Below are 15,261 nucleotides of genomic sequence, written 5' to 3' on the forward strand. Positions count from 1 at the left end.
CTCAACTCCCCCATGCTTGGCGGTATAGATGGGTCTTGAGTAATTTACAAAAGACAAGGAGTGTGGGGGCAGTTCTAATCTCCGGGGGGAGTTGATTCCAGAGGGCCGGGGCTGCCACAGAGAAGGCTCTTCCCCTGGGGCCCGCCAAACAACATTGTTTGGTCGACAGGACCCGGAGAAGGCCAACTCTGTGGGACCTTATCGGTCGCTGGGATTCGTGTGGTAGCAGGCGGTTCCAGAGGTACTCTGGTCCAATGCCATGCAGGGCTTTAAAGGTCATAACCAACACTTTGAATTGTGACCGGAAACTGATCGGCAGCAGGCCACGGAGTGTTGCAGAAACGTGGGTGAATCTAGGAAGCCCCACGATGGCTCTCGCGGCTGCGTTCTGCACGATCTGCAGTTTCCGTTGATATGAAAATAAAAGAGATCAGCTAGAATTATGTTATTGATATGTTTTGAAGATATATGCATTGATATACGTATGAATATGGAGTTTAAAAATTAAAAAAAATCTACATACACAAGCACACAAAAGAGACCATCAAGAACCCCTTAATGACAGCCAGTCTGAAGTCTACCTTTCTGGTCATTGATTCTCTCCTTCTATGCTGTCCTGGAGCTAATATGGTACCATGTTAAGGGCCCCAAATTCTCCAGATCTGCTCTCTTTGGCAACCCAACTTCCTTCCTTATCAGTGAAGTGTTGAGGTCAAGTCTAGGATCACATTCTGTAAAGCTGATTCTTTTGGCTTCCCGTGCAAAAGAATACCATTAACTGAAAGATTTTGCCCTTGTGGCTCAGGAGAGGTGGAGACTGAGGGACATAAGCTCCTGAGATGCTCCTTTTATACAGACATTAAGGAAAAAAAACATATTTTGCCACTAATTGCAAGGTATCCTGGCCACTCAGACACTACCTATCTCCAGTGGCTGCTTAAAGATGAACAGGTCATAATTACAGCACAGGTGGCCAGATTCTTCACAGCAGCAGTGTGGATTCATTGCAAATGTATGCCTTCAACATAGCGAGATATGTACATCTTTTGTATATTTACAATGGGTCAGTTTTTGGTTGGTCAGCCAAAAGTCATGAATTTTGTAAGTCATTTGTCTCCAGATGTCCAAGAACCTCAACACCTAGCATGTATTTGTTGACTTGGGTGACGACTAACTTTGGATGGTCAACAAACTGCTGTAAGTCCAGGACTACATTTATCACCCAAGAATCTTCTACTAAGATCAAAGAGATACTAAAATGTCTAGATTCTAAGAATCTGAAACGGTTCTTGGACGTTCTGTATTTCAAAAAAAATTATTATATTAATGGTCTTTGACTGTAATAAAGGTCTATTTATTTTTTATTTATTTGCCTTCCCGATTCATACAATTCCAATTCCTTAGTGCCAATTCCTGGTACTTGCTGGAGGTTATAACCACAAGAGTTCATTTCATTAATATATATTGATGAAATGAGCTGCAAGAATTTGCCTATTTTATAGGAGCGGAGAACTTGGCCATGTAAAACCAGCCAGCCAACTCATGTGTTGTGCTCCTGTCCTGCTTTGGGGTTTTGTTGAGAAACCTTTCTTCCCCATGTCTCTCATTAGGTTTGCAAGTAGACACTATTCTGACTCATATATCTGTAACTGTCCCAGCTGCTGCACACCACCCCGAATCCGGCCCCGGGGACAAGGGTATGGACGTTCCTTCACCACCGGGCAGGTGAGGTGGTTTTTTTCTCTTCCTTTCTTGGATGGTAGAAAACTGACCAAGTAGAAGTGAAAGACAGTCATGAGAAGTAATCCCAGTGTCCATTTAGCTGAGTGGGAAATTGTGTCACATAACTTACGGTATGATAACTGGATGTTTGGGATATGGAATATTGAGAGCCTGTTGTGTGTGTGTGTTTTTTCCCCTGCTTGTAGTGGTATGATCAAATTAAAAAAATAAATCAATTTAGGGCAAGGAGGCATTTGTTTGCATTTCATTGTCCCTAGTGAGATGCTTGCAAGTATGTTGTTGTTTTTTTGTTCTCCAGGGATGTTTCATTAAGAAATGCTCCGCCAAGCAAGAATTCTAGACGGTCTTTTTTTGTGGAGCAAAAGCTTTCTGGAACAAAAGCTAACAATAGCAATAGACCTTAGTCTTGTATACCCCTCCATAGTGTTGTACAGCCCTCTCTAAGCAGTTTACGGAGTCACCATACTGCCTCCAAGAATCTGGGTCCCCATTTTACCAATCTCAGAAGGATGGAAGGCTGAGTCAATTTATTTTATTTATTTATTTTATTATTTAGATTTGTATGCCGCCCCTCTCCGCAGACTCGGGGCGGCTCAATCTTGAGCTGGTCAGGATCGAACGCCTGGCAGTGGGCAGAGTCAGGCTGCAATGCTGCATTCTAACTATTTTGCCACCACCGCTCATAGCTCTATGACGGACGAATGATGAATTTTTGGTCTGATAGCTAATTGAAAAATGGCAATGCCCTCATGCAAATGAGGAATTCTCCCATTAACAAATGCCTGCAATGCAAGCCCTCTCTGTTGAGCCAGGATTGCCAGTGGAAATGACTAAATTTGATTGGATACCAGACTTGCTAGTCAGGCTGCTTTGGCTTAAGAAACCTTGGCTGCTATGCTTTGGTCTGATGCATGCTCACCTTACTTGCATCCGTGAATTATTCGTCTTTCCCTGTGCTTTGGCATCTGCATGCTTTGCCATTCAGTTATTCAGAGAACCATATAGACCAACCCATTTCTGCAGAGTAATCCTGGAATGGCTTTCAGTCTCTGGAGCCAAAAATTCACACTTTCCTGAGATTTCATTTGTGCTGCATCCTGGAAAGAAAAAGAGAAATGATAAGTAACAAATCATGCTGTGTTTTAATAGAATAGAATAGAAAAGAAAAGAAAAGAAAAGAATAGAGTAGAATAGAATAGAATAGAATAGAATAGAATAGAACAGAACAGAATTGTTTATTGGCCAAGTTTGATTGGACACATAAAGAATTTGTTTTTGGTGCAGATGCTCTCAGTGTACATAAAAGAAAAGAGACATTTGTCAAGAATCATGAGATACAACACTTAATTATTGTCTTAGGGTACAAATAAGCAATCAGGAAACAATCAATATTAATATATATCGTAAGGATACAAGCAACAAGTTACGGCCCTGCAGTCATAAGAGGGAGGAGAAGGGTGTTAGGAACAATGAGAAGACTAATAGTAATAGTAATGCAGCCTTAGTGAATAGTTTGACAGTGGTGAGGGAATTATTTGTTTAGCAGAGTGATGGCGTTTTGGAAAAAACTATTTTTGTGTCTAGTTGTCTTGGTGTGCAGTGCTCTATAGCATCGTTTTGAGGGTAGTAGTTGAAACAATTTATGTCCATGATGCGAGGTGTCAGTAATTTATAAATTTATTATTCATTGTGATTGGGAAAAAGAGAGTGAGAGCAGTGATATTTATTTATTGCATACAGCACATTGGATTTGCAAACATAAAAAGACTGTCCTATTTATGATTAACAGATATTTGTGTCAGTGTTGCTGGAATTTGAGAAGTGTAAAGGGGAAACATTCTTAAAATATGTTTAATTAACTTATGAGATCCATTAGGACAAGATGCAGCGATGGTCCAGTGGAATTTCAAGGAAAGAATTAGTTAGAGTAAGTGAAATTGTGGATTAGGGCATTTAGAAATTGGAGACAATTTTTTCAATGAATTTTGCATTTTCAAACCAATGTACAAATCAAAATTGTTCTTCAGACTTTGTACTTTTACACACACATAGACACACACAAAGATGTATGATATTATATGATATCATAATATTAAGGCAGAGGCAGAATTGCAGACAAAAACTGTACAAGAATAATTGTGTGCAAAATTCATTACAATATATTATGGGGTTTTGAGGGGGGGGAGGAAATCTTGATTTACTGCGGGACTAGACAAGCAAAATACCCACCAAGAAAAATGAGAAACAGAATCAAAACTGACAGATTTGCACAAATGAGACATAGAAAGCAACTGAGAGCAACTGAAATTGACAGATTCTCCCATGTCCCCAACAACATATATCTGCAGATTTCCAAATGCTTGAAATAGGTGCTTTTCTGAACAATTGAAAAAAGCACAACATACCTTTTCACGACCCAAAACAAGTCTGTGTTTCATTTAGAAGAAGTTTTCAATTCATCCCTCTTACTGGCAATTAACCATTCACATAGGTTTGAGTGGAACTGAAGTATGGCGCGAATCAAAGCAAAAATTATCTTTGCAATTTCCAGCAATCCCAACTAAGCGGCATAATAGAATCAACCAGCTTTTATAGAATAAGACTGATTTGCTTTTAACTTGGAACTCTGTGGTTTTGTCTGAATAATCAATTCAAGCTGTAGCTCTTAGCTAATTAATTTAAGGCTTTGACCAATCCAAGGTTCCCAATCTAATTTACACCTATACTTAACTTTATTTGTTCCACTGCTAAATCCTAAGATTGAACACAGTTCACTGGGGACAAATTTTCCTTGAACACTGCCTGGCATTTTGGGAGTTTGCAGTGACTCACTTTACAAATAGTCCTCTGCTTATTACGATTATGAATTATGATTGTAAGTGTTGCCAGTTGTTAAACAGATCATCAGGTGACTGATCCTCATTTTACAATCTTTTTTGAAGCAGTCATTAAATGAACTCAGCAATTTTAAAACAAATGCAGCTGTCATAAAGCAAAGGTCATAAAACAAAGATAATGAACGGGCTGGTTTTTAAGTGATTGTCCTATTGTACGAAATGGGTATTTTATTTTGACTGAAATTAAAAGTAAAGCCAGTTTCTAGCAAAAAAAAAAATCTTTGCAAATTGTAATCACCAGACTGCAGGATGCTGCAAACAGCTGAAATATGGATTGATTGCCCAGCTCCCAAAATGCAATCCCATGATCGTAGGGGAGGGACCGGCTGTCAGAACTTCTAATTCAGTTTGCAACTTTAAATGGTCTCTAAGTGATCCACAGTCAGTTGAGGGCTGCCTGCGCAATCTCACTCAAGGGTTTGGATGATTCAATGCCTCAATGTTGATTTAGATCTGGTCTGTGAAACAAATGGGGAGTTTCAGACAATACATTGAGATGATACCACAGTTGGACTTAAAGTGGTGTAAGAAACCAGCAATACACTTTCATTGCACTGATGAATGTGACAGAGATTTGTGATAACATAGACCAGTGGTGGGTAACCTTTTTGGCACTGAGCGCCGACACAGGAATGCGTGTGTATGTGCCGGACCACTGAAACCCAGAAGAGAGCAACTGACCAGTGCGCATGCACACTGTTTCTAGCTGCACTTCTGGGTTCCATCATGTGCATATGCGAAGACCAGCTGGTCCGCATGCATGCACATGATGAAACCCAGAAGAGAGCGGCTAGCTTCACTCACATGTGCACCAGGCCTACTGGTCTTCACGCATGTATGTGATGGAATCAGTGCAGCTGGTGATGGCATGTGTGCCCGCATACCATAGATTCGCCATCATAGACATAGACCCATCAGAAAGTTGACACGAAGTTGACAGTAGTGGGTTGTTACCAGTATGGTAAAAGACAGCGCACTGGTAGCGATCACTGCTCTTCATGCGCAGCTTCAATTAGCTTGCGTGTGCATGCGTCCCAGCTACTGCGCATGCACAGGAAGCAAAATCTTGCAAGGAGATGCACACGCAAGAGAGATTTTGAAAAATATTTGCTCCTGCGCATGCGTGGAAGCAAAAACATTGCAGAAATCTCACATGCGTGCCTATCCCCTTGTGAGATTTTGCATGCACAGAACATAAGAAGAACCATGCTGAATCAGGCCAAAGCCCATCGAATCCAGCATTCTGTGTCCCACAGTGGCCCACCAATTGTACATGGGGATGTTGAGCAGAAAGAGAAGGCAAAACCCTTCCTTGACCTCCAGCAAATGGTACTCAAGGGAATCCTGCCTGCCTCCACCAACATAGAGGTGGCACATGGACATCCATTTCAATAACCACTGGTACACTTGGTATCCATGAATCTGTCTAATCCTGCCTTGAAGCTATCAAGGCTGATAGCTGTCACAAACTCTTTTGGAAGTGAATTCCATAAACCAGTGACCCTCTGGGTGAAGAAATATTTCCCTTTATTTGTCCTCACTTTCCTACCTATGAGCTTTAGGGAGGGCCTCCTTGTCCTAGTATTGTGATAGAAAAAATAATTTTCTCTATCCACCTTTTCTATCCCGCGCATGATTTTATACACTTCAATCAAGTCACTCCTTAAACGCCATGTTTCAAGGCTGAAGAGACCAAGGCGTTGCAACCTGGTTTCATAAGGGAGGTGCTCCATTTCCTTGATCATACTTGTTGCCCTTTTTTGCACCTTTTCCAGTTCCATTATATCCTTTCTGAGGTGAGGTGACCAGAACTGTACACAGTACTCCAAATGTGGTCTCACCATCGATTTGTACAGAGGCAAAGAAGCAAAAATACACTGGGATGCACACATATGAACACAAGCTAACCAAAGCTGTGCGCCAGCACACCAGTCGTAGCAGTAATAGGAATCTGCCCCTGGAGGTAGATACAATCTTTTGAAGATAGACTTAGTAGGACAATAGGGATAAATTATTGAAGGGTGAATGGGTCTGAATTCCCTCCTCTTCACCCTTCCCTTGTCTTCCCAGATCAATGATGAGTTGAACCATCAGTTTGAGGCTGTGTGTGAGTCTGTTTTCGGAGAGGTGGAGTCCCAGGCTGTGGAGGCTTTGGATCTGCCCGGTTGCTTCCGCATGCGCAGCCATAGTTACCTGCGGGCCATTCAAGCTGGCTGCTCCCAGGATGATGACTGCCTCTCTCTCTTCACCCTGGCAACAACCACTCACCAGCCTGGCCAACCTCTCACCAGCAGCATCCTCAAGCCAAGCACCTGTAAGTACCCAAGAAGAACCTCTAGGCATGCGATGAGCAACCTCTAGGTAGGTGAGATTAAACAGAAGACCCTTTGGTAATAAGATGTTGCTTGGTGGAAAGGAATTTGGAGCTGACTTTGAGGAAGGTATGAGAACGCTGTTCTATGGAATGATGTGACGCTCACCCTGGTTTTAGACAGAAAGCTATATCTGAACCAACTTGCAGGCTAACAATCCAACTTACTTATCACTCTCAGTTTCAGGAATGTAGAATGCTATTTATTGTGTCTAAACGTGACTTTACTTGTTTTTGCTATGAATCAATTCACATCCATTTGTATTTGTACGGGAAAGAATCAAGTCAAAAACTGATCTGGTTTTCTGTCCTTGGCCAATCTTATCAATAAACTGGGGCTATATAATTGTAATGGATAGAAGGAATAACCTTGAAGAACAAGAGTAAGATCCACAACTAAGAAAAGGTCAGATAAAAGGCATCTGAGTCCTGTAATGAGAGAAAGCATGTTACATACGACCTTCTCTCATTCTCACGAAGATAAAGAAAGGAAGAGAAAATAGGATACATGGAGATTTGCAAGATTCTGTTATTATAACCTTACAATAAAAATAAGATTTACTTGAGGGTCTTTGGATTTCAAGTCTGGTCTACCTGGCAGAATTGACATCAAGTCTGAATGAATTTTGCTCCCTCCCTCTCGTAATCTTCATGAGAACGAGGGAAGGTCAGATCTGAAAGTTTCCTCAAATAGCCTCTAACTCAGATTTTTTTTCTCTGATTACCGTATAACAAAACAATAGATTTGGAAAGGACCTTGCAGGCCTTCTAGCCTAATCCTCCACTCAGTTGGGAAACCCTACACCATTTCAGACAGGTGGTGGTCCAATCTCTTCTTATTGTCCAACTTCCATTGATGGAGTGCCCACAACTTCTGGAGGCAAGTCATTCCATGGATTAATTGTTCTAACCATCAGGAAATCTCTCCTTAGTTCTTGGTTGCTTCTCTCCTTGATTAGTTTCTATCCATTGCTTCTTGTTCTCCAAAAGTACTTTGGAAATAGGTTGACTACACCCTTCTTTTTTGTGGCAACCCCTTAGACTTTGCTTTGGTTGCAATTCTTCCTGCTGTTCCACAGAGTTATTCCTTCTTCCCATTTCGTTACATTAGTACTAAACCAAGTAGCCTTGAGACAAGGTGCTTAGAAGTTTTGGCCTGCCACATCATGCTATGTTCTTTTGGAATGTTTCTTGCTGGTGGGTGTTGTGATTCCGTCTGAGGCCCCTCAGGGAACGGCTGATCCTCTGCCGGCTTCCTGCTCAGAGGGGGAGGATGAGGAACAGGAGGTTCAGGCAGACGGGGAGGAGGAATCTCAGGCTGAGGGAGAGGGAGGACAGCCAGAGTCCCCCGAGAGGGAGCTCTCCCCAGCAAGCAGCCTGGATTCCTTAGATGAAAATGCACAAGCAATAATCGATCTCCAGCAGAGAAGAGCAACACAACGAAGGGGACAATTAGCCAGGTACTTTCAGCACTAAAGAGGCAACAGCTGGGTTTGGGTGTGGTGCTCTCTGGAAAGGCTGAAAAGGCAGACCCACCCTTCCTGGCTTGTGGAGTATTATCTTTGGGAGTCCTGGGACCTGGCTGTGATCTTTGGCGTCTTGGAATTCTGGTTTGTGACTTTGAATACTGAAACCTTGGGGGGAAAAGGTGTGGGTCTTATTCTCTACAGTGGTGGGTGTGCCAGCAAGAAGTCTGCTGTATTGTCTGGCCATCAGGACTCTGCTGTGAAGTCTCATAGCCTGCCTGTTGGGAAGAACAGATTTTTCTCTGTGTTTATTTTTCAAACTATAAAGTGCTTTTGCTTTTACCAGCGTGTCTGGCTGCTTTTTCCAGTTGGTGTTATGAAGTCTGGGGGCACCCAAACAGAACAGTGGGTAGGTTGGCTGTATGCCATGACACAATCCTTTTAGGTTCTCAAGGTCAGCTTTTGTTCCTCGGTGGGCAGGAAGCTGCTCGGTGTTGCAGGAACACTAGCAGAAGATATATGGTTCATGTGATGGGCTTGTGGGAGGAGATGCAAGGAAATGAGCTCTAACTTGGGTGGATACCCTTGAGACTTTAGATTCAGGTTTCTCCAGTTGTGCTGACATGGCTAATAACTTTGAACTTTGAAGAAGGCCAAGCCTTGGATTCTGATTTATTTCTCAGATGCTTTTTGAAACGCTGACAAAGGTTATGATGCCCTGGGTGTAGCCTAGTAGATGGTAATTAAAGTGTAAGCATCCTTTTCAATTGCTCCATTTTGCTTTCCTTTCTCTTCCCTACCTATAGCTTTTAGTTACCGGAAAGCTCCACCAGCCCTCCCTTCAGGAATCAAAGCCAAGCCCCTCATTGCTGTTACAGCCCAAAGCAGCACCGAATCGACCCATGACAGTTTCCTGCCCAGAGAGATCAACCGAAGTCCATCCTGGACCAAAGAGGCCACCAAGCACTGCAACTCTTCGGAGAGTTTGGAAAGTACCAAGATCACTGCCATGTCTCTGGATTTGCCTTCGGTCCAAGCCCGGACTTCCCCCAAACCTTCCACCCTTATCATCAGGACAATTCCAGGAAGGGAAGAGCTAAGAAGTCTGGCTCGCCAGAGGAAATGGCGTCCATCTATCGGTGTTCAGGTAGGTTTGGAATGGCTTCACTGATGGAGGGAAGTTGTATCTTGGCTGGGGCCATTCAAGAAGCACTGCTTGTGACAAAGCCTCTTGCTTTACTTCTGACATAATCATTGACCATCAGAAATGTAGTATCTCCTTTACTCTTTTCTAATTGGTATTATTATGAGGATAATGATGATTATTCTGTTGCTTTGAAAGAAAAATGGAACTTCTGCACTAGAGACAAATTCCTTGTGTGTCTAATTACACTTGGCCAAATAAAGTGTTCTGTTCTGTTCTGTTCTACTCTACTCTATTCTACACTGCTCAAAAAATAAAGGGAACACTTAAACAACAATATATAACTCCAAGTAAATCAATCTCCTGTGAAATCAAAGTGTCCACTTAGGAAGCAACATTGATCGACAATCAATGTCACATGCTGTTGTGCACATTCAACTTTGTACAGAACAAAGTATTCAATGAAAAGATTTCATTCACTCAGATCTAGGATGTGTTATTTGAGTGTTCCCTTTATTTTTTTTTAGCAGTATACATTCTGTTCTGCTCTGTTCTACATTCTCTTCTCTTCTATTTTATTCTATGCAAGTCATGGATCTTCTACAGACTAAATACTTCAATGAGACATCTTTATATCTATTCGGTTTTGTTCTGTTCTTGTTCCTGTTCCTGTTCCTGTTCCTGTTCCTGTTCCTGTCCCTATTCTATTCTATTCTGTTCTACTCTACTCTACTCTACTCTATGCTATTCTATTCTCTATTCCATTCCATATTCTCTTCTCTTCCCTTCCCTTTTCCATTCCATCTCATTCTTCTACTTTACAATATTCCTATTCCATTCCATTCCATATTCTGTTCTATTCTGTTCTGTTCTGTTCCGTTCCATTCCATTCTTCTACTTTACAATATTCCTATTCCATTCCATTCCATATTCTGTTCTATTCTGTTCTGTTCTGTTCCGTTCCATTCCATTCTTCTACTTTACAATATTCCTATTCCTGCCTATTCCCATTCCATATTCTATTCTATTCTATTCTGTTCTGTTCTGTTCCTTTCCATTCCTTTCCATTCTTCTACTTTACAATATTCCTACTCCTGTCTATTCCCATTCCATTCCATATTCTATTCTATTCTATTATACTCGTCCTTGGCGGGTTTTGAAGTACTCTTTGTGAAGCTTTAGCTTCCTCAGTCATATTTGCAAGTCATACAGAAAATCTTGAATCTTGAGTAAATTGAATTTTCTTTAGGAGGTCCATGAAATTTGGACTACAGAGGGTTCTTCCATCCATCTCACATCATCATAAAAATGAAATTGTTTTCAAGCTTACAGGTGCAACGTCGTGGTTGCTGATTTCTGATTTCTACCAGTAAAATAGCTGGTGTTGTGATCTGCAAAGAAAGCAATAAGATATTACAAAGAGACCAAAGAGTGTTTCTGGTTTCTAGTTTTATTTCTGTGCTACTGACTTACAGTGTCTTCACAGCACGAACCATCCATTGTTGAAGTGAGATGAAGCCTGTCTACACTACATTTATTCTGGGATAATGAAAACTATATGGTTCAAGAAGAAGCCATAAATCACTAATGTGGAAATGATATCGGTGTGCTAGAACACAGGTCACCAATCTGTGGTCCGTGGACCACTGGTGGTCCATGATAAAATTTTGGTAGTCCGTGGAGAAGTCTTGGCCCCTGGCCCTGATATGGCTGAGTGCAATTAATCCAGTTCAGGAAGAAGAAAGGGAAGGGAAGGGAAGGGAAGGGAAGGGACTACAGCTACTAATCTGGAATATGGGACTGACTTTCCCAACAACATCAGCAAGCCACCATCAAATAAGCTTCAATTATTTTGCAATAATTACACTACCTTTAATAATTTTAATAACCTTGAAAGATTTTGTTACGATTACATAAGCATTTATGATCTTGTTATAATTAAATAATAATTTATAATTTTGTTACATTAAATAGATGCATTTCATATTAATAAAATGGAAGTTCTCTGATCATTATTTTATAAATGTATTTATCTTTTTTTTTTAATCATATTAGTGGCCTGCAGGACTTAAAATTATGAATTTGGGGGTCCCTGAGGTCCAAAAGGTTGGGGACCCCTATGCTAGAAGACATCTTGGCTATGTTTATATTACACATGTAATCAAGTCTATTGATGGGCTGTTGTTCTTTCTTTTGGTTCTCAAACATTCCACCCTCTGAGGCAGCCACGCTTGCCAAACTGTAGGGCTACAAGAGTTCACATTGTACAGGTGCCTGGAAAGCACAATACATTTTCGCCAGTCCAACTAGTTCAGTTCAGTTATCCCACCAGGCAGGGCATTCTCCAAGAACACTCCCAAAAGTTGCAAATCTAAAGATTTTGGTTTTTTAAAAGAAAGCTCAAAGGGATATATTTGTAGTTGACTGAATAAACATTTGCATAGTTTGCTGACATTTTTCCTCCGAGGACTGGACCTGGCAGGCTGGTTTTGCTGATAAGCTGCTGCTCCAAAGAATCCGTAGGTTACACTAAGCAGCACTTTGATTTTGAAGGCAAAGGGTGCTCCACAGCCTGGACCTGGGTCCTTGCATAGCATCGGCTTGAAACTTCTTTTTTATTTTAAATTTTTTAAAATAAATTTTATTTACACGGAGTGAGGAGGTGAACGGGACCGATGCAAGTAGAGTCGCCGGGTCTGTGAGAAGAATGAGGAAACCTGCACCATACCCATACTGCATTTACATCAAACTAGGAGAGGCCAACTTGAGAGAAAAGCAGGGACACTATCACCACAGAGGCATCAGCCAGTGAGAGTGGCCGATACTGGGACAACGCTGCAGTAGGGACGATGGGTTTTAGATGTTTTTTAAGTATTGGATTTGTACATTGTTTATTACTGTTGTAAGCTGCTCTGAGTCTTCAGAGAGGGGCGGCATACAAATCTAAGAAATTATTATTATTATTATTATTATTATTATTATTATTATTATTTAATGAATTAATTAATTCAATGCCTGCAGAGGATGAAAACAGCTTCCTCTGCCCCCTGGAGGCCCTCAGGAGGCCAGAAACAGCCTGTTTCCCTACTTCTGGTGGGCCCAGTAGGCTCATATTTTGCCCTCCCCAGGCTCCAGAGTCTTCCCTAGAGCCAGGGGAGGGTAAAAGCTCCCTACCCATCCCCCCCGGAGGCTCTCTGGAATCAAAAACACCCTCCCAGAGCCTCTGTGTGGGCCAAAAATCAGCTGGCCAGCACACACATGCACATTGGAGCTGAGCTAGGGCAACAGCTTGCGTGCCAGCAGATATGGCTTCGCGTGCCACCTGTGATACTCATGCCATACATTCACCATCACTGTCCTAGATCATACACAAACTAAGAGGGGAACACTTACCTTTACAGTTCATAAATACAGTAGTGGCCAAAATTATGGAAACCTTTTGAGAAAAGTGTATCTTGGGGTTTGATGACCAATTTTTTGGGGGGAGGGAGTTTAAAGATAATCATATTCCACTGCTGGAATGGCCTGGGAATAGCCCAGATCTTGACCCAGGGATCCTCAAACTTGGCAACTTTAAGACTTGTGGACTTCAATTCCCAGAATTCTCCAGCCAAGTCTTAAAGTTGCCAAATATGACCTGTGCCTTAACCCAATTGAAAATCAATGGAGCCGACTAAAAAAAATTGTTAGTGAGAAGCCACCCAGCAATAATACCCAGTTAATAGAAGCAATCATTCAATCTTGGTTTCACATTATAACAGCTGCATAACTAAAAGACTTGGTTCACTCCAGGGGAAGACATTTTAAGGATGTAATTCATGCTAAAGATTACCCAACTAAGTATTAACTGACAAGATGATAACTTTTGTATATCTCATTTTTTCTATGGTGATAATTTTTGTATATCTCGGGGGGGGGTTTCAAAGTTTCACTTCTTTATGCTGTAACTGGTATTTTAATAGCAAATCCTTTATAAAGTTATTGTGTTACATTCTTGATGAAATTATCTTTCCGTTGATATATAATTTTACGGTACTACTTCCTCCCAAAATGGTGTTATTAGCTAGTTTTAGAAAATATACTTTTCCCAAAAGGTTTCCACAATTTTGGCCACTTCTATAACTGAGCAACTGGTTTTCACACCATCCTACTCAAAACTCTCCATTTAGAATCACTCTGTGAGAGAGTTGTGCAGTTTTGTAAATGTGATGAATCCATCAGTCAATCAATGTATGCAATATAGCTCAGAAAATGCACTATACCATTTCCTCCCATTAAACCTCCCCCTTTTTAACTTCCGTTTCTGTTATCTAACCATTGATAAAATGTGTCCCATATCCAAAAAAAACCAGTTTCTTCTTTATCCTTAATGTCAAGTGTTAATCTATCCATTCCTACACAATCTAATATTTTTAAATTACTGTACATTCTCCTCAAACAAGAACAAATCATTTGTCCAGTTGCTCAAATACAATTATAGTTGCCGTTAATATATGCAGAATCAAATATGCAGTCTTTTTATCATATTTTTCCGGTAGAATGCCCAACAAAAATATCTCTGGTTTCAGGTCAATGTGTAGTTTTATTATTCTCTCCAGCCATGTGTGTATTTTTGTCCAATATTTTCTTGCATGTCCACCGCATGTGGTAATATGAACCAGATGTTTGATTACACTTCCAACATGTATCCGATTTATCTTTAAACAGTTTTGCCAGTCTTGCCAATGCAAAATGCCACCTATAAAACATTTTATATAAGTTTTCCTCATATGCAGTGGCCAACGTCAATTTAATATTTCTATCCCACAATTTCTGTCACTTGCTAATTCTATTGCGTAGTCCAAAATTTTTGGCCCAAGCACCTTTCTTTTTCTTGACCCTGAAACTAACAAACAAACATTAAAAGTCAGAAATGAAAACCAGGAAACTGTTTGAGCATCCTAAGCAATCTTTAGACTTTTAAAACTCCCTTGGGGATTTATTTAATTTTTTTTTTTGGTTGGTATTTTTCTGACTAAATATATACTTAATCAAATTATAATCCTCTCCCCTTCTTCTCCTTAATCCTCAACTAATTTATTCTGGTGCCAAAGAAAAATGACAAAAGCATGCATTGACTCTCCCTTTCAAATCCCTTTACATTTTCAGGAAAGGTAGATGCCGCTCGCAACAAAGATTGAACTCACTTAAAAGGAAAACTAGGGTTAGGTGCATAGTTCCCTCTAAGCTGAGCAGTGAGCAATCGCTCACTTAAAAATCATCATCAACTCAGAGTTTTCCAAACCTGCCCAGAAGCCGAGAGGGAAAGAGTGAGAGGGAAGGAGAGAGAGAGGAAGAGAGGAAGAGAGAGAAACAGATAGAAAAAAGAGAGGAAGGAAACGAGAAAGAAAAAGAATGGGAGTAAGGAAGAGAGAAAGAAAATCAAAATCTAGTTTGAAACTAGCTCAACTATTTAAGTGGCATTTTGATATTGATAGAGTTGCCCTATTATGAGCTCACATAGACACACAGTACAGTATTTTATTTTGAAATTCTCTAAGGCAAAACAGGGTGGGTTTTTTATTTGTTTGTTTGTTTGTTTGTTTGTTTATTTGTTTATTTATTTATTATTTCTGTGCCGCCCAGTCCCAAAGGGACTGC

The 15,261-nt window shown here is 40.8% G+C and overlaps 1 protein-coding gene across 2 annotated transcripts in view; it reads left to right on the plus strand.

The window, feature by feature from the left end:
- The window catches only part of DLGAP3 (DLG associated protein 3), a 58,526-nt gene that overhangs the window by 21,502 nt on the left and 21,763 nt on the right, over nucleotides 1–15,261 (plus strand). Inside the window, exons 3-5 of one of the 2 annotated variants that reach the window (XM_070764747.1) lie at nucleotides 1,611–1,725; nucleotides 6,711–6,954; nucleotides 9,284–9,624. In XM_070764747.1, the coding sequence (XP_070620848.1) occupies nucleotides 1,611–1,725; nucleotides 6,711–6,954; nucleotides 9,284–9,624 (700 nt within the window). The remainder of the gene's footprint in view (nucleotides 1–1,610; nucleotides 1,726–6,710; nucleotides 6,955–9,283; nucleotides 9,625–15,261) is intronic. The other variant, XM_070764748.1, reaches the window with a different exon arrangement.

Source organism: Erythrolamprus reginae, chromosome 11 (assembly GCF_031021105.1).
Source record: "Erythrolamprus reginae isolate rEryReg1 chromosome 11, rEryReg1.hap1, whole genome shotgun sequence".
Lineage (NCBI taxonomy): Eukaryota > Metazoa > Chordata > Lepidosauria > Squamata > Dipsadidae > Erythrolamprus > Erythrolamprus reginae.